Source organism: Hypomesus nipponensis, chromosome 3 (assembly GCF_054491055.1).
Source record: "Hypomesus nipponensis isolate SF chromosome 3, ASM5449105v1, whole genome shotgun sequence".
In the NCBI taxonomy this organism is placed as follows: Eukaryota; Metazoa; Chordata; class Actinopteri; order Osmeriformes; family Osmeridae; genus Hypomesus; species Hypomesus nipponensis.
The window spans coordinates 1,559,466-1,585,676 of NC_140363.1; the positions used below are offsets into that span (position 1 = coordinate 1,559,466).

The following is a 26,211-nucleotide window of genomic DNA, read 5'->3' on the forward strand; positions in this document are numbered from 1 at the left end:
GCTGGGTCCTGACCTGGTCCAATGTTTGAGGATGGCGTCCAGTCGCTGCAGCTCCTTGTTGACCTTGGTGGTGTTGCTGAGCCAGTGTTCCCCCAGCACGGTCAGCTGGTTCTCCAGGCTGGGGCAGCAGACAGACAGCAGCAGCCTCTTTCCCTCCTCCAGCACTTGGTACAGCTTGTGCTGGTGGTCCGTCAGCCTGCCTTTAAGACCCTGCGTCGAGGTGGAGAGGTGGACCAAGAGACTGAGACCAGGGCTGGTCGAGGAACATCATCTAGACCTGGGATGTCCAGGAGACTATCCTGGACTACCCTACTCTCTGTGTCTCTACTCTGTGTTTGTACTCACTGTGTCTCTACTTGTATCTACTTGAGTGGAGCCAGTGCCACTGCTGGTCACCCAGGTGAACCAGCTGAGAGCAGTCTTCTGGTGTCCTACCTGGTATAGGGAGATCCTGTCAGCCAGCTTCTCCTCGGTCTCCTCCACCAGACCCACACTGGGGGTGCTGCCCTCTACAGCCTCCAGCTGGCGGTACAAGCCCTGGTAATCCTGCAGCAAGTGGTTCCAAGTCTGGATGCACAACACCATCCAAGACGATGAAAAACATAATTCAGTTACCTCTAAAAAATTGTGTTTACACAACACTTAACTGTATACATGAATGTAAAAGTTCAAAACGCACACAGATAATAGAATTTCTTAACACTTGAACCATACCTTAAATAAGATATGCACATGAACTTTGCCTTAAAAAATTGGCACACAAATATCACATCCAAATAACCTGTAAGCGTGAACCAGACCTAAAATTATTGATATATGAAAAACCACCATGGGTGGAAGGGCTTTCTCATGCACTGCTCCTAAACTGTTCAGATCTGTTGAACTCTACCTGTTTCCATCAGAAAAGCTCCTTTGCTTGGCTATTTTTAGAATTTTCTTCTGACCTTTTCTATCAGGTTTTTAAATGTTGATATAACTGTGTCTTCTCTAATTGTTATCGTATATTATGTTTTATGACTATAATGTTATATCAATATTAATTATAACATGAGCCTTAATTGACCTATCCACATAAACCAGACCTTAAATGACCTGTCCACATGAACCAGACTCACCTCGAGGAGGTACTCCAGCCCCACTCCCCTGCGGTGGGCCTGCTTGAGGATGCCCTGTGCTTGGGCCAGGGTCTCCTCCAGGGCCTGCCTCTCCCTGGGCACCACCAGGCTGCTGATCTTCCTGAAGAAGGTCTCTGTCAGGATCATGTGGGACTCCAGCCCCTGGAAGAACTCCTGGAGGACGCACATGCCTTCATGAGCAACACACTTCCTCCCCCTTCACATCAGTTTAGATTTAGAATGGATAGCTTGGACCATGGAACCATGAGATGAACTGTTTAACAAACGTTCATTAATCTGTGTTGATCACGACATACAATGCATTCACACAGAATACCGACTTCATTCAGATTTAATATTCAAACTTTTTAAATGTATTACATGCAATGTTTTCCTCACCGATCTACACTACAGTATTTAGCAGTTGAAAACCCCCCACCTTGTGTTTGTCCAGAAGATTCTGAACGTCGTCCACAGAGCTGGCCACGATCCTCTGGTCGGCCGCTATCTTGTCCTGAGCAGTGTCCACCATGTCAGCCAGGTCCTGGAGAGCCCGTTCGTACTGGACCTTCAGAGCCATGTTCTGGTTCAGCCCGCTCCGCCGCGAGCCCACCGTCATCACCAGCTCCTCGTAGGCGTCCTGGAGCACACACACGCACAGATGCACACACACACGGACAAGCATGCAAACACACAAAAATAAACATTCAGTCGTTCTGGTCCATTATTATTCACAAGCATAATACAGTACATCCATTTGTATGTTATATGCAGCGGCTGTAGCAACATTCATTTGATACTGTACACAGCATTGTAGTATTGTCTGCATGTGTTAGATTTTGTATTGAGGGTACCAGGAGCTTAAGCAGATCGTTGGGGGAGATCTGGTCTGCCTGCAGCTCTGCTCCTCTGGTTTTGAGCTCTGTTACTCGCTGTTCAAAGTCTCTCAAATTGTCCTCGGCTTCACCAATCACCTGCCAGGAAGAACAATACTGGTCAACATCCAAGACATTCTTTGCTCCTCTGTTAATAAGCATAGTTTTTAATATTAAGATATAGTAAGATATAACATTACAGATTGAATCTCGACTTCTGCCACAGACATCTGCTTTGCTTGGTGAAAAGATCGGAAGATTCCAGAAACAATCTAACAGTTCAGGTGTACCCAGCTCCGGGAACCCTCACCTCTAGTTGTTGAGAGGCAGGTTTGTCCATGGCTCCAGCCAGCATCTGGATGATCTGGCACTTGGTCTCAGTGAGAGCAGAGAAGAGAAGATTCATCTCCGTCTGACAACACAAAGAGGCACCAAGGGATGAGTTCACACAAGGAGCCAGTTTATGTAAATGTCACCAGTTCACAAAGTACCACTCACAAACCGCTTAACCGATGAATCAAACATCCCACTCAACTTGCTCTACTCATGCATCCAAGGATATGCGGTGACCACCATGAACGACTGGTGTTAAAATGTTCCTTGTGTGTAAGCCTCACCTGATAGGCTGTGAGTTCCTGCATCCTGGCCCTCATGTGTTGACAGCGCCGGCCTAGAGCAGAGTCCAGAGCGGCCAGTCTGTCTGCCAGGCAGTCCAGGACGTCCTCCAGCAGGACCTGGTCCTCCCCAGCCAGCCCCACCCCAGCACACCCGCCCAGGAGACCCCGGCTGAGGCTCACATCCTCGGTTACCTCACCCACATCCTTCCCCAGCATCTGGAGAAAAACAGTAGACTAAGGTCTCAAACATGTACCTTGTCTGCCACTACAGAAGCAATGTTAAGTCAGTGTTAAGGTGAGTATTGGACATCATTTTGCAGAGTTGAATGAAGACAGTATTGAATTAAAACAGGGAGTTTTAGGGAGTCAGATGGCGGAGCGGTGAGGGAGTCGGGCTAGTAATCAGAAGGTTGCTGGATCAATTCCCTGCTGTGCCAAATGACCTTGTGTCCTTGGGCAAGGCACTTCACCCTACTTGCCTCGGGGGGAATGTCCCTGTACTTACTGTACGTCGCTCTGGATAAGAGCGTCTGGTAAATGTAAAACAGTGTTCACTGTTCGTTAACACCATTATCAATGACTCTTTCTCTTTGCGCTGAGAACATCTACGCATGTGCTGGAGTCTTTTCTCTCTGTGTCCATCTGTTTGTGTTTTAACGATGACTCCTCGTACCTCCTGGTTCAGCAGCTGGGTTTCTGCGTTCTCCGCCAGGAGCACAGAACCCGAGAAGAGCGTGTTCTCCACCTGGTCCAGCCAGGAGGACGTAGCAGACACAGCGGCATACAGCTGCTGCTCCATCTGCATCACCTGCTCCACCTGAGCCCCGGAACCAGCCTGGGGACAGCAGGAGGACAGAGTCCATGCTCAGGTCAACATGGAGTCAAGTCAACACAAAGTACGAACACAAACTGAGAGTGCGGTAACTGTACCAAGTAATATAGATTTTCTTTACAGTATACTGCATTTATTACAATATATACAGTATATTATATTGTATATTATATGTCAATGTATATCAGCAGTCAGTTTCTTAACACAATTAGGAATGATCCCATCCCAAGCTATTTTCCTCACAGCCATATTAGGTTTACTCATGAACATACAGTTAATTCTGCAGTTCAGCTGTGGTCTCACCTGGGCAGAGCTATCCTCCATGGTCTGGCTGAAGACACCGTACAGAGCCTTGATGGAGGACTTGTCCTGGACTTGAGTGTCTCTCTTAAACACAGGCCCAGCTGACGTCACACGGGCTGGTCTGGAGTAAACCTGCAGCCCACCCAAAGGTCAGAGGTCAAAGATCCTCACAGAGACAAAGGAGGGTGAGGTATGAATGAGTGAGTCATGGATGAGTGAGTCGTGGATGAGTGAGGCGTGGATGAGTGAGGTGTGAATGAGTGAGTCGTGGATGAGTGAGGCGTGGATGAGTGAGGTGTGGATGAGTGAGGCGTGGATGAGGGAGGCGTGGTTGAGCACCGGCTGCTGGTGGTCCTGCTCCAGGGTTGTGATGAGGAGCTTCAGCTTGGTCCTCAGCTCCAGCCTCAAGCTCTCCCACCTCTGTCTCATCTGCTCCTGGGCCGCCTGACTCTCTCTCTGCTGCAGCACTTCTGGAGAGAAGGGCTCTGCCATGCTGGACACAGAACCACCACAGCAAACACAAACTACGGGTCACATTCATAAAGCTTGTACCGGAAATGTGAAACTATGTCCAAGGATATTAGCACAGAGATACAACATTAAATAGCAGTAATATCAGTAAAAATACAGCAATAACAAATGGCAACTATGAATATAAAGTGTTGGTGAGTATGAATTGATGTGAAGGTACCTGATGCTGCTGGGTGAGGTCTGTTGGATCAGGATCTCCTCTCCTCTGCTGGCCACGGACTGTAGCAGCCTCTTTTGCTCTGCCAGCTGCTCCTCCAGCTCCTGAACACACCAAAACAAAAACACCCCAGGAGTCAGTCCAAGGCGACAGGTTGGTACTTAGGTTCAGGTTAAGACTTCAGGCCTGTGGTATTTTGTCAGTTTTTTGCTTTGGATAAAAGTGTCTACTAAATGAATCCAATTAAAAAGTTTTGAAGGTAAAGTACAGTGCTGTGCAAACGTTTTAGGCACCCAATGATTTTTTATGAATATCGTCTTCAGGATATATATATATATTTTATTTTTTTCAGTAATTTGTGCTGCAGTATAAAATTGAAATTTTTGATTTTCTTTAGTATTTTAATTTCCTTATTTTTTTAAGCATTTTTATTCATGTTTTTGAGAGTTTTCCCAAAGCAATTGAGACTGATAAGCCATTCTGTGTAATAGTCGGTGTCATAACGTGTGCTACGGAGCAGTACCCTGTGTCTCTGGAGGCTGTCCTGGTGCTGTTGGGAGCGGGTGGAGCGAGCCTGGGCCAGCCAGTCCTGCACACTGGAGCTGTGGGACAGGCTGGAGTCAGACTCACTGTCCTCCTGGTCCTGCATGGAGCCCTGGAGGGGAGGAGGAGGGTTTGACAGATAGGGTTCATCAATGAAAGGTTCAAGGATGGCTCCTTCCTAGGTGTGCCCTTTGGATGTACTGTAGAAGGATGAGACTGTTTAGAACAGTGGTCTTCGTCCCTGGTCCTCAAGGCCCACTGTCCTGCATGCTTTAGACACACACCTGATTTAAATGAATGATCTTTTTCAGGCATCTGCTGAGCTGGATAACAACCCATTCATTTGAACCAGGTGTGTTGGAACAGGAAAACATAAAGGAACAAAAAATACAGGACAGGGGGTCCCTGTGGACCAGATTTAAGAACCACTGGTTTAAAATATGTAGGTGGTAAGGTTTGTCTTCTTGATTAATTTCTATATTTTCACCATGTGTGGTTTGCAACTGAGATTTCATCTCTACCCATGAATCACCCTCAGTAGTTAACTCAACTTCATCAGACACGATCAGAACCATATTCAACCTAAAGCACCACACACTCAAAGACGGACAGAGAGCCCAAGGATCCCGGTTGGTTGCCGCTCTGATTTGACTAATCAAATCCCTTGGTTCAGCTAGTGTTGAGTGAGAAGGGACACACAAATAAGACTGCATGACGGAGGCTCACAAAGGACATCACATGCTTCATCAGCGAGTCCTTCACTTCTTCCCATGCTAGCGTGGCCTGCAGAACAGGGTCTGTAGCTGTTACACTGTACATACAGTACGTTTACCAGACTACAATACCAGGCTAGGACAAAATGAATTCATATTTTAAGTGTTTTTGTTTGTTTGAACTTTTACTCAAATAAAAGTACACATCCTGTAGCTTATTCCATTGCATTCAGGATTCAAGAGAGGCCTGAGTGTTTTCTATACATATCTTTATGTATGTGAAAGGGGTTCCTTCAAGTATTGGTTACTGTCTTTATAGTACTGTAGCAGTGTTGATGTTGTTGTTGAAGTGTCACCTGGATGTTGATCTGTTTGTCTTGCAGCATCCTCTGCAGCTCCAGGAGGCTCCCCTTTAACGTGCGCAGCTTCCTGGCAAGCTGCTCAGCCTCCTGCCTGCCCCCCGGCCCCACCTGGCCCTCTAGGAGCAGCCCCTCGCTGTGCATGGACAGCTCGGCCAGGGCCAGCACCTTCTGCTCAATCTCCATCAGCATGTTCTGCAGCAGCAGCAGGAGAGAGGCCAGCTCAAACATGGTGTCGTCCACCCACACCTCCTCCTCACCAGACCACCACGCCCCCTCCGCCAGAGCACGGTCAGCGGCCAAGGGGCCCAGGGTCTGTGCCAACCCCCTGGGCTGCAGCTCTTCCTGGGCCTGCTGTCATGGTCGAGAAGCCTACCTCCTGGCCCCACCTTCAGCGCAACACATTATCCCTAATCCTTCATGTCCCATGTTCCGCATGCATGCCCCTGTCCAGATCAAAGGTGCAAATACCACCCCCTACACCAACACCCGCTCCGAGTTTGACACACGTTCTGCCAGATAAACCCCCAAGTCCTAGCATACAGGCTTCCTAGCCAACGCTCCCAGGATTGTATCAGCACGAACGTCGTTCCTCCACTAGGTCAGATAAGAGCCATACGCTGTGATCAGTTCCGTCACCCAGGTACCTCCCCCTCCCAGCGCTCCACCTCAAAACTTTGCCCTCAAGCCCCGCCCCTCCGGTCACATGGGGTTATTTCCTGTTTGGGTATTCCACCAGGCCACCCCTCCACCGCCTCCTCCCCCACCAATCCCTGCAGCGGGATCTGCTAATCGCCTCAGGGACACTGCCACTGATGAGGCTCCCCACAGCAGGCAAGGGCTGACATCTGCATAATCTGCTTAAGACCAGTGCTACAGCCGCTTAAGACCGGCAACCGTCTGAACGCACTCCTAACTCTGCTAATACGCTTGTTTACGACCCATCGCCCACCCCAGCCCCCCTGCTCCACCACCCTTCTCCATCTCACTGTACCTCCACACCCCAACCCCCTCCAACTATCCATATGAGATGGTGATAAAACATTGTGGATTAGATGGGAGCAAAATATTTACATTTCTAAGGCTAATAACTGAGGTAGACTTGACGGCATATGTATAAACAACAAATAATCTACAAATGATTTCTTAGATATTGATAAGAAGCATACACTGATGGTCAAGTAAAGATATACAATTATTACTCAACCAATAATAAATTACCAATAGTTTTATAAGGAATAATATAATGCCACCAAGCAGCCAGTAGGGGGTGGTCTAACCTGGCAGTCTACCAGCTGTTCAGTCAGGTCCTCATCCTGCGGGCCGGGCTCCAGGATGGGGCCAAGGGAGAAGCGAGCATTGCTCAGCCACTGGTCCAGCTCGTCAGCCTGGCTCAGGTAGCGCTGCAGGGCCTCCTCTCGGTGCTGCTTTTCCAGACGGTCGCTCACACGCTCCTGAACATGCCGGAAAAATCATTCTAATTTCTACCTGTTTCAAGACTTTTTTTCGACGTCTAAGAGTAATGGTGGACTGACTGGTGCCACTGAGAGAAAGGATTGGGAAGAGTATGGTCGCTACTTGTCACTATTTTATAGATGCAGCAGGGTTGGAGTGTTATACTACAGGAAGGGTTGGAGACCAGCAGACCCCAATCCAGCATTACCTCCAGCAGCTGCCTCCTCCCTGTGGCCTTCATGTGGATGGTGGCCATCCTCTCGGCCAGCACTGTGAGGGAGGACTGCATGGCTAGCCCCTCAGCCGGGTCCACGGCGTCCAGCTCGTCTGCCAAGCTGGACTGCAGCCCGTCGATCTCCTCCTGGAGCCTGTGGATGTCCTCCAGCATGGCCTGGCGGAGACAAGCAATGTCAGGAGCGTGAAGCTCGGCCGGTCGCTTGTCATGAGACTTTAGGGCCCTGCGTTTTTTTCCATCAATGGAGGTTCCGACATCCTCTCCCTGTCACTTTCAGAATCGACTTTAAGGTCCTTTTCCTCACATACAAAGCTCTACACGGACAAGGACCTAGCTACATTGCTAACTCCCTTATAAACTACACACCAGCTAGAACACTGCGATCATCAAATGCAGGCCTATTAGAGGTCACCAGAGGCAGTCATAAGAAGATTGGTCATTCGGCCTTTGCTAATTACGCCCCAAAACTATGGAACAAATTACCCATAAATATTAGGGAAGCAAACACGCTAGACATTTTTAAAAGACAGCTTAAAACCTACCTTTTTACCGAAGCATTTAAGTAATTTTATCTCAGAAGTGTTTTACTACTTTTATTAGTTATATTATTGTTGCTATTTTAATAATGACTTTTATCACTTGTATTATTGTTTTTATTGATTTTATGTAAAGCACCTTGAGCTACAATTCTTGTATGAAATGTGCTATATAAATAAAATCTTACTTACTTACTCTCCTTTTTCTCACTGCATTGTGTGACCGAGATCACCGAATGCCAACTAGCGCTTGAGCCTAACTCGTTCTAGGCTGATTCTCAGTGACAACCCGGCACATGAAGGCTCTGAGGCCACTGCCTTTCTGCCTCACCCAATGGTCGTCCATGTGGCCGTCGGGGGCGGTGTCGCCCTGCAGCGGCAGGCTGAGCCTGGCCTCCAGGCTCTCCATCTGGGAGGAGATGGACTGCAGGGAGCCCTGGTAGCGCTGCTGCTTCTCCAGAGCCTCGTACAGGGTTCGCTGCTTCTCACTGATCTGGAGAGACATGGACGGGACGATCACCAGCATTAGTTAACGCCATGAGGTTCACAGAACTTGGATTGATTGAGCGTCCAAATACTGCATACAGTAAGCGCAGCAGACAATTAAGGGCAATAGTTTTATGCTGGGTGTGACAGATCGGTGATTCCAGTCTGCTATATAAATAGCTTTCCAGTTGTCCTTCGTGGCGTGTTAAATACACCGCGTCGGGAACGGTGTTGCTCCTCGGAGACAGCGTGAGGACCGAGCACAGGGGGAAGGTGGCTCACCACATTCTTCAGGGTCTCCCAGGAGTGCTGGAGGTCATCTAGGTTGGCCACGGACTCAAACGTCGGGTCGTACAACTCCTGAATGGGAGCTCTTGTCAGGGTGGCTCTCCCCATGCCCATCTAAAACAGGCAGGAGACAAGTGCTTAATGGACCTCCACAGGATGCAGTAAGTGTAGATTTGTTTATGCACGTCAATGTTAGGAGCAATGCGCAAGGATACAGTAAGGGTTTATTTTGATTATTGTGCCCATGTGGATTTGATCGCACTCATGTTGTCAGTAGATTAGAGTCAGAGGAGGGAAGGAGATAGAGAAAGAGCGAGAGAGCGTCCAGAAGGTCAAACCTTGCTTAGCGAAGCGTCAGTACTAGCCATGGGGGAGCGACAGGTAGGAGGAGAGGAGACCTCACTGCTGGCCCCCTCCTCCCCAGACTCCTCAGTCACAGGGGACAGAAGAGTGTGACAGCGGCCAGCAGTCACCTGACAAACCCATGGGTTAGGGTTAGGGTAAACCCACGCAACAGCAAGTTCAACAGGAAACAGAAGTAAAGGAACCCCTATTCATGAATCACCCATTCGTACCAAATCACATACACATTTGGGGGGTTATTCACCAAACAAGCATGCTGTAGTGCACAGGCGGCCTCTCACCATGACGGAGGGGCCAAATTGTTTCCTGGAGGTTTGTTCTCCATCCGTCTCCTCCAGCCCCTCGGAGAGCCCCTCGGCATCGCTCACCGCCAGCAGCGTGGTGGCGTGTTTGGCCTTCACAGCCAGCATCTTACACTTGGAGTTCAGGGAGGCTATCTGCTCCTGGTATCCTTTGATCTTCTGGGCCAACTCCTGATCCAAAGAACGCCCCCGAGACAGCCAGAAGACCAAGCCATTGAGTTCAGTTTCAAAAAACTAATTGTTATATGTGACTACCACATAGAGAATGTAGGAAAGAGTGGCTTCACTTTTTCATAGTCTTCATCTATGCTAGCTGTGCTATGTCTGTGCTTTGCTAACTGTTCTGTGCGTTGTGTTATGGTAACAGTGATGTTCTATTTCTATGCTATGCTAACTGTTCTGTGCTATGTCTGTGTCATGCTAACTGTGATGTGCTACATCTATATTATGCTAACTGTTCTGTGCTATACTTGTGCTACGGTGGACTGTTCTGTGCTGACAGCACCTCATGGTGGAGGATCTGGGCCTGCAGCTCCTGGATGTTGTTGGTGGGAATGGGCCGGTCCTGGATGACCCTGTGTGCGTCCTCAATCAGCCCCTGCAGGTGCCTCACTTCCTGTTCATACTGTTCGTACTGCACCACCGCTTCCTGGACACCAGACAACCAACCAATCACGTCATCGGATGAGCTTATGTAGCGAATTGCAGCGTGACGTGTTGACACAAAGGGCCGCCCCCTACCTGTAGGATGTTGCACTGCTGTATGGCGATGTGCTGCAGCTGGCTGGCCTCCTGCTGCAGGCCCAGTGCCGTGCGACAGATGGCCAGGTTGGGCATCACCTCCTCTGGGACGCGCAGGGCACTCTGGCACAGCTGCACCGCCTGCACCTGCTGCTTGAAGCTCTCCATCTCCGACAGCAGGCGCTGGGAAGCAAAGAGGGACATTTACGCTCTGGACCAGCATAATAATGCACTGGTTGATGCTTTAAATCAGGTTAGTTGTACCTAAGATTTGATTTGAGATTTGAGCAGGAACCTACCAGTAGGTAGCTCACCAGATTGAGAGTTATTATTATACCTTCATATTTGATCTTTCAGGGATGAAGTTCAGGATGTAACCTTCTCCACAGCTACCAACCCCTAACCCTGTGCAATACAGATGCAAACTGTGGTTCTTCCAGGTGATGGTGATGACCTTACCTGTCTCTGGGCCAGCTGCTCTCTCAGGTTCTGCCTGGCCAGCTCAGGGGAGGTCAGGGTGGCCTGGACCTGGTCCAGAGCCACATGCAAGGCCTTCACCTCGTATTCCAGAGCCTCCATGCTCTGAGGAAACAGCACATAGACGACTTATCAGACCTGACTTGTCAGGATATTCATATGTCAGGTGAAGGACACAAACTTATCTAACCAGCAGTCCTTTCAATGTTTTTTTCAACAGATTATGGTCAGTAGTTTAACTTATAGGCATATCAAATTATCAAAACCAACAACTAAAGTCAATACAAAAGGTCTGAGAGTGAATTAATAAATGTTTGTAGCCTGAGAACTGATTAATCAAAGCAGTGTTCATCACACTTCCTCTGTACCTCAGCCGCGTCCTCGAGGCTCTGCAGGCGAGTCCTGACGTTCTGCTGCAGCTCCTCCGTCTGACGGCTGAGGTCACACACCTGCTGGCTCATGGCCTCCACCTGCAGCACCTCCGACAGCAGCTCCACCTTCTCCCCCATGTTCTGCAGGTCTCCGTGGAGTTCCCGGGACTCTCTCAGCACAGACTGCAGGACAGGAGGGAGACAGCTGCTTACGGCAGAACAACAGTCTCACAACAAGACTTCAAGTCTCACAGGGGGACAACTGTCTTACAGCAGACCAATCTGACAGCAGAACAGTCTTACAGGACAACTGTCTTACAGCAGAACAGTCTTACATCAAAACAGTCTTACAGGACAACTGTCTTACAGTAGAACTGTCTTACAGCAAAACAGTCTTACAGGACAACTGTCTTACAGCAGAACAGTCTTACAGCAGAACAGTCTTACAGGACAACTGTCTTACAGCAGAACAGTCTTACAGCGAAACAGTCTTACAGGACAACTTTCTTACAGCAGAACAGTCTTACAGCAGAACAGTTTTACAGGACAACTGTCTTATAGCAGAACAGTCTTACAGGACAACTGTCTTATAGCAGAACAATCTTACAGGACAACTGCCTTACAGGAGAACAGTCTTACAGCAAAACAGTCTTAGAGGACAACTTTCTTACAGCAGAACAGTCTTACAGGACAACAGCTTTACAGCAGAACAACAGTCTTACAGCAGAGCAGTCTTACACCAGGACACCAGGCACTGTATGTTAAATTGAGGGTATTTAACTTCCTAGCACCCTGTCTGGTTGGAGATCCTACCTACCTGGTACATCCGTATCTGTTCCTGCAGGTGAGCTGAGGAGTTCCAGATGATGTTGGCCCTGGCCAGGCTCCTGGCCTTCTCTGACCACCTCACGATGAACTCCAGCATCTCATTGTACTCGTCTAAATGGGCCCCAGCCTGCAAAGCAGAGATAAGGAAGGAGGCGTGGGACCACAGACCAGCAAAACAGCACTAACAACCAACTATACAATGTGATTCACGGGTGATGCAGTATAAATAGCACCTTTTGTATCATCACAATGGCAACACCAACAGTCCAACAGAGAGTAAGCTTTAGGGCTATAAGCCTCATTGTAAAGATGACAAGTCTTTCAACAACACGGTCATCTGTATTTTTCAGACATTTCTGATGTTAAATTCTGACGGTCATTAACTTTTCTGATGTTAGGTTCTGACGGTCATTAACTTTTCTGATGTTAGGTTCTGATGGTCATTAACTTTTCTTATGTTAGTTTCTGCCGGTCATTATCTTTTCTTATGTTAGTTTCTGACGGTCATTAACATTGCTGATGTTAGATGATGACCTTTTTGAGCCAGATGGTACGGCACTCCGCTAGCCTGGCAGTGTGGTGATGGATGTCACGCAGCTTGGAGATGGCGTCACTCAGCTGCTTAGCCAGAAAGGGGTTCCTTCGGCCGAACTCCTGAACGGCACAGTCCAGTTCTGAGAGGGTCCGACCACAGCTGTCCAGGTCCGAACACAGACTCTGAGGAGGAGGTTAGAAGCGTTTAGAAGCATTTCAGCAACGCTGTGGATAAAAGGGTCGGCTAAGGGAATTGAAATGCTAAAAGTAATTGTTTTATAACCTGACAAAGCTCAACAGGCGGGAGACAGAAAGTAACTGCTTGTCCCCTATCAGTTCCAACCCACCTTGGTCTCGTCTCTGGCATGATCAACATCGGTAGCTTTGTCCTGGAGCTGGCTGGAGATGCCCTTAAGTTTCTCTGACACGTCATGGATCCTGGAGCTGAAGTCCTCCTTTATATCTCTGGTCTTCTGAATCTCTCTCTCTTTGGATAGAACCTTAGGCATGTGCACACACACATCAACTTGCAATCATATTTAAAAATCTGTACCTCACATTCAAGATTCTATGTACTTTGTCGGCTACATGTTCACTAAATATGAACGTGAGTGTTGGCGTGGTCCCAGAGAGGCAGCCTACCTGGTCCTCGATGGCGCCCAGAGCCAGGGAGACCTCGGCCAGCTGCATGGAGATCTCCGAGGGCAGGATGGTGAACAGGTCTAGGTACTTGCTCTGCTGCTGCTCGGCAATCTTGTCGACATTCTGACGATAGTGGATCACGTCGCCGTGCACAACCTGTAAACAACACAGACTATTAACGTAGACTGTATATTTTATTCTATGATTGTATATTACAGTACGTTATATCATAAAGTATTTTGTATAATAGATTACTGTTCCTCTTCCATTCAACAGCAACATGTTGTCCAGCCACAAGCTTCATGAGTATCAATGTATGTAAACATGGAGGTTATGGGTTATTTGCATGTGGTTATCGCTGTTTTGACAGGGCTGGCTAATCACCTCCAACTCCTGCAACAGGGAGTCTATGTCTGGGGTGGGGTTGAGGAGCAGCTCCCTGGTCTCCTGGATCCAGGCCTTCACCGCGCTCAGGTCCTTCTCCACCCCCTCCCTGTCCCTCAGCTCCTGGGCAGCCTGCGAGCGTCTGGTCCTGGACTGGACCAGGACGCTGTGGAGGCGACACAGGAACAAACAGGCATGTTTCGCATGAAATTGTGAACACAGTCAACAGATTTCACATACAGATTTACAGTGTCAGAAGACGGCACCACTTCACTTGATTTAACTTTTTATTTATGGTCAACTTTACAAGGTGAGAACACAACATAAACATAAGCACCTTTTGGGTGCTAATTTACTTTCAAACTAAGGCGTCGTTATTGCTCATTTTTGTTGAACTTCTCTAGGAGGACCTGCGTGAGCTAGGCTGTGTACAGTACCTCTCAAGCTGGTCGTGCAGAGCCCTGATCTCCTGCAGACTGGGCAGCTCGTCCTGGTCGGCGGAGGGCGAGGGCGCCTCCACATCCCTCAGCAGGCTGACGGCGTACTGCCTCAGCAAGGTGAGGGAGGACAACTCGCGCTCCGCATCCTGGCTCAGGGCCTCGTGCTGCTCCAGGACCGCCTGCAGCGCCGCCTTGGACGCCTTCTCCACCGCACAGTCCGGGACGCGGCTCCGGAGCTCGTCCGAGACCGAGCCCAGCTTCACCATCTGGCGCAGACAGAGAGGGGAACATGCAGTGTTTACCAAACCACAGAAATGTCTATTGAAAACGTATGTGAGAAACTATACATGCAAAGTCTAGCATATGTTTACTTATATTCCAGTATTCCACTCTTTATTTGATTGTTTTGAGTGATATTTGAAGGGTTTATTCTTGTGCTACATTGTATGGTACTGCGTGCTATGTCTTGTGGGTTAACTGAGCCTAGACATTTTGAGTGTGTTCCCGCTTCCTGTGTACCTTCTCTTGGAAGGTCCTCCACTCCTGCGCCGTGTCCTCCAGCACCCTCTCCTGGCCGCGCGCCACGCTGCGCAGCCGGGTCCAGCGCTGCCACACCGTGGTCATGGAGCGGCTGATGGTGGCCTTGCTGGCGTCACTCCCCACCAGCTCCAGCTGGGACGCCTGCTCCTCCAGCTCCGTCAGCTTCTCCTGGAAGCTGTTCACCATGGAGACCAGGGACTGGGGGGAGATTAGCAAGGAATGAGCATTACTGTACCTACGGTCCAATTGGCTTTTGTCTGACTTTGGTTTACGGTTAAACATGGATTGCGTGAGCGAAGTGTCAACTAGTTACCCAAAGTGTTATGTTATTTATCACACAAAGCATGATGACAGGCTATCACATTCGTGAAACTTGATACTGTAAGAGGGAAGAGGGAGTACTCCAGGAGTAATTAACCAAAACTGTGACTATTATAAACGTCCACGTCTTTATCAACAGAAGTTCGACTAGAAACGTGTTGCATCGGGGCCCGCTCCTTGTGGCGGTGAGTACCCTGTGAGTGCGCAGCCTGTCCTCTGCTTCCTGGCTGGTGGCGGCTTTAGCGGTGGAGAACTCTGTGAGCTTCTTCTCCGCCTCGTTCATCAGCTCTATGACGGTCTGCCTGGCGTCCTGGTAGGACTGCCACTGGGCAACACAGCTGAGGAAGACGCAACACTGAAAACATGGCTCAACACAAACCAGTCAACGGAGGCACTGATCGGGACCTGGAACCAACTGTTTTATGACCTTCCAACGTTTTTTGTTGTTTGAATTGTATGTATTGTACTGTATTGTATTTTTTGTCTTTTTGCCCAGGGACTGCAGATGTAACTTAGCTATATAGCTAACTCTAACACAAGTTTTTTTGTGCAAAGCCCCTGTTAACTTAATAATATGCAGCAAATTGAATGGAATAATACGTTGTCACAAAGTAAAGTCATAATTACATGAGAATGGCAGTAATGTTTTAACAATGCAGGAGACTACCACAGTCTGAACTTATACCTCACAACTACGAGTGGAAACATGTACCAAATTCGTAGAGTAATGTTTTTAATAAAACTATCCCCACTATTTCTCTGTCTCCCTCTTCTGTCTCTCTCCAACGTGGTCCTACCTGTGCAGGACTTCATGGTGACACTGCAGCTGGTCGCGGACCTCCACGCCCCTCTGCTGGGCCGACTCCACGCTGAGGCGGATCTGCTGCCTGGCTGTGGGGTTCACCAGGCTGTCCAGCTGGGGCGGCAGGGCTTCCAGCTCCCTCAGGTGGGCCAGGAACTCCTGCTCGGTGGCCATGATGTCGTCCTGCTGGCGGAGGCACTCCTCGTAGTTCTCCACATCCACCCCCAGGCTGGCCTGCTGCAGGAAGGCCACGGCGTCCTCCAGCCACTCGCAGGCGGACTGCATCCTGAAGTGGTACTTCTGGCACAGCGACAGGGCTTCCTCTAGGGTGATCTGGACAGACGGGTGGAGATAGGTGGCAAAGTATGTGTATATGTTTTTTGATTACAAAAGTGTTTGGAATGTTTATTTCTAGTATAATCTAGTATAGTTTGGCAATATATTGAATGTTTTGGTGAGAGGATCTAACCTGTTTGGAGCTCAGAGCTTGTTGGACGTCTGCCTGCAGTTTGGCCATCTCCTCCAGGCTGAGGTCAACATGGGCGGGGACGAGCTCGTTGGCACTGGTGTACTTCTGCTTCTCCCTGCTGCTGAGGGCGGCCACGATCCTCAGTCTGGACTGGATCTCCTCCTGCATGATCTGCTGCTTCCTGATCTCCTCCTGGACCTTCTCCACCCTCACGTCCACGATCACCGCGCAGCCGAGCTCGTCCCTGACCTGCTGCAGCCAGTCCAGGGTCCTCTTCACCTCCGTCTCAAAGTCCTTGCTCTGGACGAAGCGGTTCTCGCACTCTTCGATCAGCTCTCCCACCGCCGACTGCAGGGAGAGCAGCTCGTCCTGCCAGAGGACCACCTGGTCCCTGGAAGCCTCATGGGCCGCCTGCTCCACATGAGGAACCAGGCTGTCCATCTGCTCCATCAACCTGGACAGGTGGGAGTTGGCGCTCTGGAGGCTCCCGGCCAGGGCGTGGTAGTTCTTCAGCCTCTCCTCGGCCGACTGGGTCTCGGCGTTCACTTTGACCAGTTGCTCCTTGGTGGCCTTCAGCTCAGAGTCCACCTGCTTGGCCATGGCCTTGTGGTCCTCGAAGGACTCCAGGGTGTCCTCCAGGTGCTCCACCTTTTGCTCGATGAGCCTCTTCAGGCCGTTGTAAAGGCTCACCAGCTGGGTCATCATCTCGGGCCTCCAGGGCTGGCCGGTGCTACGGAAGCCTTCCTTCTTCTGGTTCAGCTCGCTGACAGCCTGGCCGAGGTTGCTCAAATCCCCCTGGAGTGTTTTGTAGTCGTGCTGCAAGCTGACCACCTCCTCTGTCTGTAGGCCAACGGGCTGGTTCCCCAGGGAGTGGAACTGATCCTCCAGCTCTTTCAGGGCCTTGTGGGTCACATCTATGAAAGAGGCATATTCCTTGCGTGCTAGAATGGCCTGCTGGATCTTGTCTTGTTTCTCTTTGGCCAGGGCCAGTATGTTGTTGTACTGCTGAGGGAGAACGTTGAGCTTCTCATCCAGGTAACAGTGGTCCACTTCGTTCAGGGTGGGCAGGATCTCCTGGCCAGCCCTCTGGACTGTGAGAAGAAGATTCTCGTACTCCATTGCCTGCTCTATGATCTGCTGGTACTTTGCTAGCTGCACGTTCAACTCTGCGTCTCCGTTCATTAAATTGATCTCAGGGAAGGTCACGATATCCGCTTGCTTCAGCCATTGACACGTCTTCTCCAGGTCGGCCTTGAAGTACTTTCGAGACATGAGCACCTTCTCCAGCTCCTGCAGCTTCTGGCCGCACCTCTGCAGAGCCTTTTCAAACATGCACTGCAGCTCCTGGAGCTTGGAGAGCAACTCGACCTTCTCGTCCGCGGTGGCGTCCCTCATCAGGTCACGGCCCTGGGACCACAGGGAGGTCAGCTCGCTCTGGTAGGCCTTCAGGCTGCTCTGGATGTTCCTGCAGGTCCTCACCTGCTTCGCCAGGTCATCGGGCAGCAGGGCAATGTACTCCTCCGCCTGGACCTTCTTCTCATTCTGCTGGACCCAGGCGATGGACTGGCCGACTGCCACGAGGAACTGCGAGCGCTCCGTGAACGCCTTGCTGAGGTGCTTCCGCCGCTGGGCCACCTTCACACTCAGGGACTCCACCTCGGCCTGGGTGTCAGAGATGAGCCTTTGGAGCCGCTGGCGCTCGTTCAGCCCCAGGTGGGCCAGCACGCGGTCGGCATCGGCCGTGGCCTGGGCCAGCAGCAGCTGCTTGGCCTCCAGCTCGCTGCAAATGCTCAGGTGGTCGAACAAGAAGCTCTGAGCCAGCTCCGGAGGGGGGCTCATCTTCATGGCCTCGGACAGGGCCGGCTGCTGCTCCTCCACCCACTCGCGGGCCTCCCTCAGGCGGGCCTCCACCTGGCCCATATCCTCCAGGGTCACCACCGAGTCCTGGATCTTCCTCTTGATGAGGCTCTGCAGCTGGGTCCAGCGCTGCTCAAAGTGGCTGATCTGCTCTTTGACCAGCTCCTTGTCGTCCAGGTTCAGATGATGGATGACCTTCTGTCTCTGGTCTTTCAGGTCCTCAAGGGTGCCTCGCTGGTCCTCCAGAGTCACGGCCAGCTTCCTGACGGCCTTCAGGTGTCCCGAGGTACTTTCAGCATCCGTTCTGGGGAGAAACCAACACGTGAACATACAAACAAACACAAATGATACATGGCCTTCATGACATTCTTAGATAACTAAGCAACTGTATAAATACATCACGCACATTACCATCACAATATGCCTCTACTATGACTACAAAACCCAATATGCAATATGACCACAATAAACCATATACCCACAAATACATTGCTTCTAATCACATGTTTTTGAGAACCTCACCTAGCCATATTGTCCCACTCCTTGGACACGTGTTCAAACAGGGCCTCTATAGCCGTGATGCAATCCTGGTACTCTTTAGTCCTCCGCACATCCTCCTGTCTCTGGTCCAGCAGCTTGTTGGCCTGGTGACACAGCTCCAGCCAGGAGTGGCTGAGTCGGCTGATCTCCGTGTGCTCCGGGGAGTCCTGACCCCCGCTCAGCCTGCTCACGCTCTCTGTCATCCTGGTCAGGGTGCTCTGCTTGGACTGCAGCTGCTGGCAGAACTCCTGTCGATAAATGAAATACAAACAGGAAGGACTCAGTGTATTTATCTATATTAGGAGTCAGCATGCTGAAATGAGTAGCAGCATCAGCAGAAATGCAGCCCATCCGGACACTCACGCAAAGCTGTGAGATTACATAGGAGATGAAGAAAGTGGTGAAGAGGTAGACAACTGCAGGTGTAGAGTGGGTAATAAGACTGACTTAATAGGACCTCACTACCTATTAGCTAGGTCTAACTCTTACTACGAGCGCCTGGATCTGAAGAGTTACTGAAGAGTGCGGCAGCAGTGGGGCGTCCTACCTTGGCCTGAGTGAGCATGTTGTGGGCTATCTTGGTCTCCAGCTCGGCAGGTCGCCTGGAGAGGGTGACTAGCTGCTGCTCCACGTCCTGGAAAAGAGCAGTCAGCTCCTGCTTCTGCTCCTTGATCTGCCTCCAGCCCTCCGACAGTTCCTGGGAGCTCGACATCCTCTCCTCGATCTGCAACAGCACATACGGTAGAAGGTCCAAGGTTCTTTTAAGGGATGACTTTAGCTCAAGGGTGTTGGATAGACAGGGGTAGCTGGGGGTCAGAAAGGTCACTGAAAGGTCATGGAAAGGTCAGGGCCCCTCACCGTGAGTTTGACCTGCTGGACGTCTGCGGCGGTGACTCTCACAGCATCATCAGCCAGATCGCAGACAGAACACACCAGGTCCAGGTAGGTACTGGCCTGCTCCTGGAGAGCGCGGTAGTGCTTCACCTGAGCAGACACCAGGAACAATTCAACCATCAGGCAGCATATAAAACTGGTCTTAAAGTAAAATCTTTAACCTTGTCCTTTTTTAAATGACTAACTGTATACTAAATCATTTTATATCACAGCAATATAAAAACTTTGCTAAGTTGCTACATTGCTACAAGTTCAAGTCAACAACAGCTAACAGCCCAGTTTTCTCCGAAATGACAAACTTAGAGATGGAGTGTTTGTTTTCGCCATGGAAACAGGAATGCTGGAATTTCCAGAGCACAGAGACCCACAACACACTTCATTGTCATGGAGAGACAATTGTTATTGTGTCACTTGATTCCAATGTCCGTCTATGGAGACGGGTCAGTGCTCTGCAGTACCTGCTTGAGCGCCTCCTGCAGGCCGGAGGGGGCCTGGTCGTGCAGCCGGAGCTCCTCGTGCACCGTGGAGAGCCAGACCTGACACTGCTGTAGGGTGTCCTGGTGGCTGACGTGCTTCTGCAGCTCCCTGTCCAGGCTCTGGTACACCTGAGGGAGCGCGCACACGCAACACCGCAGCCAAGGCAAGTTAGAGGAGAGCTCAAGACTGTGCTCAGGTAGATAATGGTGTCTGAGGACAGGTATAGTGCAGTGTTGGAGTGTTTGACTACACATGATGAGGCTACGTGTTCAAATCCCCACATGAATCCTTTATATATATTTATTACATTCACATTATATGTCGACTCACGCGTTGGGCAGTGCTGCAGATGGCAGAGTAACTGTCTCTAGTGCCTTGCAGGTGGGCCTGGACCTGCTGACTGATCTTAGCCTGCACTTGGTCAGAGCCGCTGGCCACCAGGTCCTCACCTTTCCCTTTCAGACTTGTCAAGCGCTCCTCAAAGCCAGCAATCTCCTCCATTATGGCCTGCAAATACCCAGAAACAAAACAGTCTCAAAACTTGTTCAAAATGGGACCATGGCACAGCAAGCAACAGCCCAACAATTCATTTCATTCATTGTCATTGGTCACCCCCGTGACATTGTCCCCTTGTGAGCCCAGGTGGTAGCGGTCACCTTGTGCCTGGCTAGCTGCTGGGTGGCCATCTCCATACTGCTGGTCTGCATGGAGTCAGAGGTGACCAGGCGGCTGGACATCTGTAAAAGCCACTTCTCCACCTCCTGCAGATCGCTGTTGTAGCTCTCGTGCTCCTTCAGCCACTCCTGCATGCTCTGTACCTGGGCCTGCAACCAAACACCACCCCACTTCCTCAGAGCCTAGCCAATGACAACAACCCCCCCCCATCTCCAACATCTCTCCATCCAGATACAACAGTCAGGTTGGCTAATACGACTACAGGCCTTCCGTGAGTAGAGACCACTACTGATAATATATAAACTAATATTTAGGTTGGTTTAGGTGCAGTTTTTTGGGCGTATGTGAAGCCCTCTGTGACATTGCTTACATGAATAAAAAAGGGCAATATCAATACAATCTGCTTTGCTATAAAATGTGTGTTTTGGAATGTACCTGCCTATGTAGCCGAATGTACCTGACGTGGCGAGACTGAATTTGACGTAGGAATTCAAACCAAATTCAAAAACATGGTCCGTGGTAAGACCTACCTTGGCTGCAGTGCAGATGTCTTGATAGTCTGTCTGCAGCCGGCTGAGGTTGTCGCTGATGGTAGGATCGTGGACCGTCTCCAGCAGAACCTCTCCCTTCTCCACCACAGACCTCACCGCTGACTCGTGAGACTGCACCGTCTGCTGGATAGTCTAGATGACGACACCATTCAAATTTCATGAAATTACTATCTTTGTGAGCCAGTGACATTCAACAATAATCAACAGCTTTTTAAGTATTTCTTTTGTTTTGTGTAAAGTATGTAAAGCTTATATGAAATAAAACTGTGTATTATAAGGACCCATTGAGCTACCCTGTATTTGGCTAGCTGAGCTTTCTTCTGGTAAAGCTCGGCCTTGGGCTCGACGGAGCAGCCCAGCAGAGCCTTGGTCTCTGCCAGCCACTGGGCCTGGGTCTTGTACTTGTCCAGGAAGTCTCTGGAGAGGGCAATGCATTTCTCCAGAGCGCTGTGCTCGGCGCGCAGGGCGCCCGTCAGCCCCTCCAGCTGGGAGAGGCGCTCGTCCACCTCCTCCTTCAGCTTCTGGGCCTCGGGTTCCTCCAGGAAGGCCATGGCTCGTTCTGTCTTCTCCCTCATGGTCTTCAGGAAGCTGTGGCCCTGCTCCATGTCTGCCTGGAGGGCCTGAGAAACAGACGGGATAGGAGCACGGCAGTCAGGCTGCTTTAATACACTGAGAAGAGCTGAGGAGGTTTTTTTGTTTTTTGCAGTTTTATGATGTTGCAGTTTTATGATGTTTGGTGTTTTAGATGGTCCGTTAACTTCAGTACCTCCAGTTTCTTCATCTTCCTCTCCATGGCAACACGGTCCACCGTATCGATGCTGACGGCCACAGCTTTGAAGCTGTTCTGCGCGGTGCTCAGCCAGTCAGAGAAGGTGCTGAAGCCACTGTGGGCCTCCTCTATGCAAGACACCTCCTCCTGCAGCTGTTTGATGGTGTCCTACAACACAGACCAGGACGCAGGAGGGAAACATGTCAGGAAAGAGAGGAGAGGGCCACTCATATCAACTGACAGATGTGTGACTGTGCGTGTCAGAGGGTGTGCGTGCTGTTAAGTGTTAAATTTGCCTCGGTTAGATCAGTTTTTTGCTCATAGACGCGTAGATGTGGGTTTCTATATGCTAGCCTGACCAGTAACAGAGCCCTCTGTCACAGTGTGTGTAGCTGTGTGTGTCAGGTCGTGTTTGTGTGTGTGTCAGGTTGTGTGTGTGTGTGTGGGCCCTACCAGGAGGTGCAGCAGCAGGGCGTGGTAGCGGGCGGTGAGCTGGGTGGCCCGGGTGCTGACGCGGCTGCTCATGTGGGTCTCATCCAGAACCTGGCGAGCCAGCACACCCAGCCCCTCCATCTCCTCTTGGTACACCTGCACCTCCTCCTGCCAGCCCTGCAGAGAGGGGGGAGGAGGGGGAGACCGAGACAGAGAGTCAGGCATTGACATGAACCGAGAAAAAAAAGAGAAGTGAGAGAGAGGGAGAGGTAGAAATATAGAAAGAGAGGAATAGAGAGAGAGAGACAGAGAAAAAGAGACATTAACAAAGAGAAAAGTAGTGAAAGAGTAGATATTGACAGGGGCAAGAGAGAAAAGAGAGGGACAGAAAAAGAAAAGAAAGAAGGGCAAAGCCAGAGAGAGGGACAAGAGAAAGCAAGATCTCGATATCACAGATGCAGTAAATACAGCACAACAACAGGGACACAGATAGCTCTGACCCCCTGCTGACCTTAATCAGCTGCAGCTGAGCCTCTTTGGTCTCCCGGTCAGACCTGCGATGGCTGCGCAGCTGGCCCTTGGTCTCCATGCCCTTGAGCCAGCTGTCTAGGCGCTGGAACTTCTGCTCCATCTGCCTGAGCTTGGCCAGGGCGCTGTTGAGCTGGGCCCTGGTGTCCCCCAGGCAGCCCTGGTACATCCTCCAGTCCTGCTGCAGGGTCTCCAGGGCCCGGTCCTCGATCTGGGGGGCCCCCCAAGGGACAACGTGGTCTCGGCTCACCACCAGGCTGTTGAGTAGGGCCTGGCCCTCTGTGCAGTGTCTTTGCAGCTCCTGGGAACGGAATTTAGGTAACATGTCAATGTTTGGAGCTCCACGCATAGGAAATAAGGATCACTGGATACCTGAGTTAACATTATTTCAAATCTTACTTTTATATACTTTCAAACGTTTTTTATGAACTATTTTCACTTCAATTAAAGGGTAGAAAGTGTAAAGTATCCCTAATTCCTGTATGTGAAAGCAGAAATATTATAATTTTTTCTTTATTCTTATTAAATATTTGTTTTTCCTATTATCAGTCAAACATTTTAAAAAAGGCAAATTTTCCTTTATAGTTCCTTCATAATTTTGTTTCTGTAAGTGAAGACAAAGAGATGCTATGTGTTGGGACCTGTAGTTTCTGAAGAGTCTCCTCCAGAGTCTCCAACTCCCCCTCCAGCTGGGTGTAGCATCCCAGCTTCTCCTGCTCCTGCTCCAGCCACTGCTCAAACGCTTGCAGGCCCCTCTGGTACTCCTGGTGAGCCTGAACCTGCTCCTCTGCCTTTCCCACCGCACTCTGGAGGGACAAACACGCTAGCTATGAGTATGTTGGAGATACATAATTTCCATTTCTGGTTGCCTGCTGTGCACCTTATCTATAGGATGGAGTAAGTATAGCCTACATATAAACATATATATAACCTATAACTAACTACACATAACTATATACTGTATGTTTGTGTATGCATATGTACAGCAATTAATCGCAGATCAAAAGGTTGCAGGTTCAAATCCCTAATTAATTAATTGCACAATTTTAAAAAAAGACAGTTTTCCTGCCGCTACGAGCTGCTGCTCTGCAGCCTGTGTACCTTGGCTCTGTGTCTGACGGTGTTGTAGCGCTCCTGCAGGTCCTGCAGCTCCAGCTGGGCCACATAGTGCTCCGCCATGCTGGCACTCTTAGCCGTGATGGTATCCAGCAGGCTGCTGTGGCTCAGCACCTCCTCGTGCAGCAGCTGAGTTAACACCACAACAACACTGGGTTCACTTCAACGACAGGCTGTTTAGGCTTCAAAAGTGGCAATTTTGTGTTGGTGGATGACCAAGAGCCCATGCGCCATACAAACGTAAAAGGAAATCTACTTTGAAATATTCCGTCAATACTGCATCATTAACTTAAGTTAACGTGGATCTAAACCTGGCCAGATCCATTCAGTATTGCTGAGTCGGGGCATGTGTGCTGTCCTGCAGCATGTATCTGATACCTTGGCTTTGCCCAGGTTGGAAGTTTTGTCCCTCATCTCTGGACACTGTTTGTCTGTCGGGTTGAGACTCTCCTCCACCCGCTCCACCCAGGCCACAAACTGGCGCACGTCCTCCTGGTAGCTGGTCCACTGGGAGAGGGCACCCTCCAGCTGGCTGTGGGGAGAACAGACAGCACAGCACATCAGTCCACACAGTCATCATCACTTGGAATGGCTGGGAGCACTGGAGTTGTACTTTCAATTACAGGAGTTCTACTTGGAACTAGAGAGGTTAACATTGCTGGGAAAATTGTGATAGTGCTTGAGGCCACTGCAGCAGGGGCAGTTTCACCTATTTTCTATCACCTCCAAACTTATTGTTTAACTAATATCAAATGTCCAACTATTTGGAGAAAGACAAGCCTCTATGGGTGTACTTACATTTTACAACTATGTCTGTCCATTATGAAGATTTCATAGATTAAAAAGCAAACATCCATTCGTTGCTGCTTATTTCCACTTCAAAAAACTGACTGAATGTAGACTGGAAACAGTGGTTTTTACTCATTATCTTTAGTGCAGGAGGTAATGGTGATGTTACAGTCTCACATAGTTGACTATGACTAAGAAATTGGGCAATCTTGTGTAAACATTTTCCTAAACAAGGTTTATACATGAGTAAAACTCCCTAGTGTTTTCCCTTTCTACTAATATTTTTAGGCATCATATTGCATTTCATCAATAAAATAAACAATTTTGACACAAACCGCATTGTCACTCTAGCAGAATCTTAGTTGGATCGCAGCTCAAACAGTAGGCTACCACCTGCCAACTTAACATATGCCACTCCAAAAAGAAAATACGCTTGAAGTTTATTTTTTTAAACTGGACAATATAACAAGTTTGCTGGAAATATGGTTTTGTTGCATTTCCAATTGATCTGGTGTCTAGTAATCAAGACAAGTTTGTTCAGCGAGAAGGAAACGTGACTGTCTCGCTTTCTGTAGCTATCAGCTCCTATTGGTCTAAAGCTGAAACTGATGGAATTTAGCTAAGTGGCTGGTAGCTACAATAGTAACAGTAACAAGATGGCTATTGCGTGTAGCAAAACGGTAGTCTAACGGGCTGGTGGGAATACCGAATTGCATCAATAAATGCATGGACAATTTATTTTTTATTTAGCGCAATTTCTCCTAGAAGGCCAAGGTGGGGTGAGAAAGGCCTTATGCAAGCCGCCTAAACCTTTTCAATGCAGATAAAAACCCTGTAGGCCTAGGTAGGGTGGGAACATAAATACTGGATATGTGAGATAACAATAGGGTGCCTTGCTTAGAGCAAGCACAATTACTGGTGTTCTTCTAGATATCATTGGAGTTCTACATGGCATTCCTGTATTGTGATAACACTGCACTTCTCAGAGTGGTTCCGAGCAATTGACCTAAAGAGGACAGAAAGGATCCAGACCTCTTGCACTGGATGGAGGCAGACAGCAAGCCATCCCATGAGTCCTTCAGGTCCTGGATGTGTTTCCGGACCACAGGGACCCCCTCAGCTGAGGTGTTCCTCTGCACAGACTCCCCCCTGGTGGCCAGCATTTTCAGCTGAATCTCCTTCTCCTGGCGTGCTGTCAACAAGGCCTGGCGAGGGCCCAGACAGAAGATGGTCAGTCTGGTTCGCGGTACTACAACCCTGTTATTATTACAGTACAGCATCACTGAATCTCTGTTGCAGTTAGGGACCAGTCAGTCCATGCATT

The 26,211-nt window shown here is 49.6% G+C and overlaps 1 protein-coding gene across 1 annotated transcript in view; it reads right to left on the reverse strand.

Moving 5' to 3' along the window:
• Nucleotides 1–26,211, reverse strand: part of syne1b (spectrin repeat containing, nuclear envelope 1b) — a 93,226-nt gene that overhangs the window by 23,528 nt on the left and 43,487 nt on the right. The window contains exons 61-108 of the mRNA XM_084683641.1: nucleotides 25,920–26,092; nucleotides 24,477–24,630; nucleotides 24,084–24,227; nucleotides 23,624–23,788; nucleotides 22,966–23,283; nucleotides 22,476–22,631; nucleotides 22,020–22,190; nucleotides 21,547–21,873; nucleotides 21,233–21,385; nucleotides 20,684–20,851; nucleotides 20,358–20,534; nucleotides 20,009–20,155; nucleotides 19,515–19,640; nucleotides 19,204–19,380; nucleotides 18,639–18,904; nucleotides 16,260–18,420; nucleotides 15,786–16,123; nucleotides 15,182–15,326; nucleotides 14,647–14,865; nucleotides 14,125–14,393; nucleotides 13,688–13,853; nucleotides 13,304–13,459; nucleotides 13,009–13,161; nucleotides 12,662–12,844; nucleotides 12,117–12,254; nucleotides 11,297–11,482; nucleotides 10,911–11,033; nucleotides 10,452–10,634; nucleotides 10,216–10,359; nucleotides 9,690–9,881; nucleotides 9,384–9,518; nucleotides 9,040–9,159; nucleotides 8,603–8,764; nucleotides 7,709–7,891; nucleotides 7,326–7,499; nucleotides 6,043–6,240; nucleotides 4,954–5,085; nucleotides 4,434–4,534; nucleotides 4,082–4,235; nucleotides 3,743–3,874; nucleotides 3,281–3,442; nucleotides 2,608–2,823; nucleotides 2,301–2,402; nucleotides 1,970–2,089; nucleotides 1,555–1,755; nucleotides 1,116–1,289; nucleotides 436–567; nucleotides 14–210 (exon numbers count right to left, since the gene is read on the reverse strand). Of these exons, the coding sequence (XP_084539767.1) occupies nucleotides 14–210; nucleotides 436–567; nucleotides 1,116–1,289; nucleotides 1,555–1,755; nucleotides 1,970–2,089; nucleotides 2,301–2,402; nucleotides 2,608–2,823; nucleotides 3,281–3,442; nucleotides 3,743–3,874; nucleotides 4,082–4,235; nucleotides 4,434–4,534; nucleotides 4,954–5,085; nucleotides 6,043–6,240; nucleotides 7,326–7,499; nucleotides 7,709–7,891; nucleotides 8,603–8,764; nucleotides 9,040–9,159; nucleotides 9,384–9,518; nucleotides 9,690–9,881; nucleotides 10,216–10,359; nucleotides 10,452–10,634; nucleotides 10,911–11,033; nucleotides 11,297–11,482; nucleotides 12,117–12,254; nucleotides 12,662–12,844; nucleotides 13,009–13,161; nucleotides 13,304–13,459; nucleotides 13,688–13,853; nucleotides 14,125–14,393; nucleotides 14,647–14,865; nucleotides 15,182–15,326; nucleotides 15,786–16,123; nucleotides 16,260–18,420; nucleotides 18,639–18,904; nucleotides 19,204–19,380; nucleotides 19,515–19,640; nucleotides 20,009–20,155; nucleotides 20,358–20,534; nucleotides 20,684–20,851; nucleotides 21,233–21,385; nucleotides 21,547–21,873; nucleotides 22,020–22,190; nucleotides 22,476–22,631; nucleotides 22,966–23,283; nucleotides 23,624–23,788; nucleotides 24,084–24,227; nucleotides 24,477–24,630; nucleotides 25,920–26,092 (10,373 nt within the window). The remainder of the gene's footprint in view (nucleotides 1–13; nucleotides 211–435; nucleotides 568–1,115; nucleotides 1,290–1,554; nucleotides 1,756–1,969; nucleotides 2,090–2,300; nucleotides 2,403–2,607; nucleotides 2,824–3,280; nucleotides 3,443–3,742; nucleotides 3,875–4,081; nucleotides 4,236–4,433; nucleotides 4,535–4,953; nucleotides 5,086–6,042; nucleotides 6,241–7,325; nucleotides 7,500–7,708; nucleotides 7,892–8,602; nucleotides 8,765–9,039; nucleotides 9,160–9,383; nucleotides 9,519–9,689; nucleotides 9,882–10,215; nucleotides 10,360–10,451; nucleotides 10,635–10,910; nucleotides 11,034–11,296; nucleotides 11,483–12,116; nucleotides 12,255–12,661; nucleotides 12,845–13,008; nucleotides 13,162–13,303; nucleotides 13,460–13,687; nucleotides 13,854–14,124; nucleotides 14,394–14,646; nucleotides 14,866–15,181; nucleotides 15,327–15,785; nucleotides 16,124–16,259; nucleotides 18,421–18,638; nucleotides 18,905–19,203; nucleotides 19,381–19,514; nucleotides 19,641–20,008; nucleotides 20,156–20,357; nucleotides 20,535–20,683; nucleotides 20,852–21,232; nucleotides 21,386–21,546; nucleotides 21,874–22,019; nucleotides 22,191–22,475; nucleotides 22,632–22,965; nucleotides 23,284–23,623; nucleotides 23,789–24,083; nucleotides 24,228–24,476; nucleotides 24,631–25,919; nucleotides 26,093–26,211) is intronic.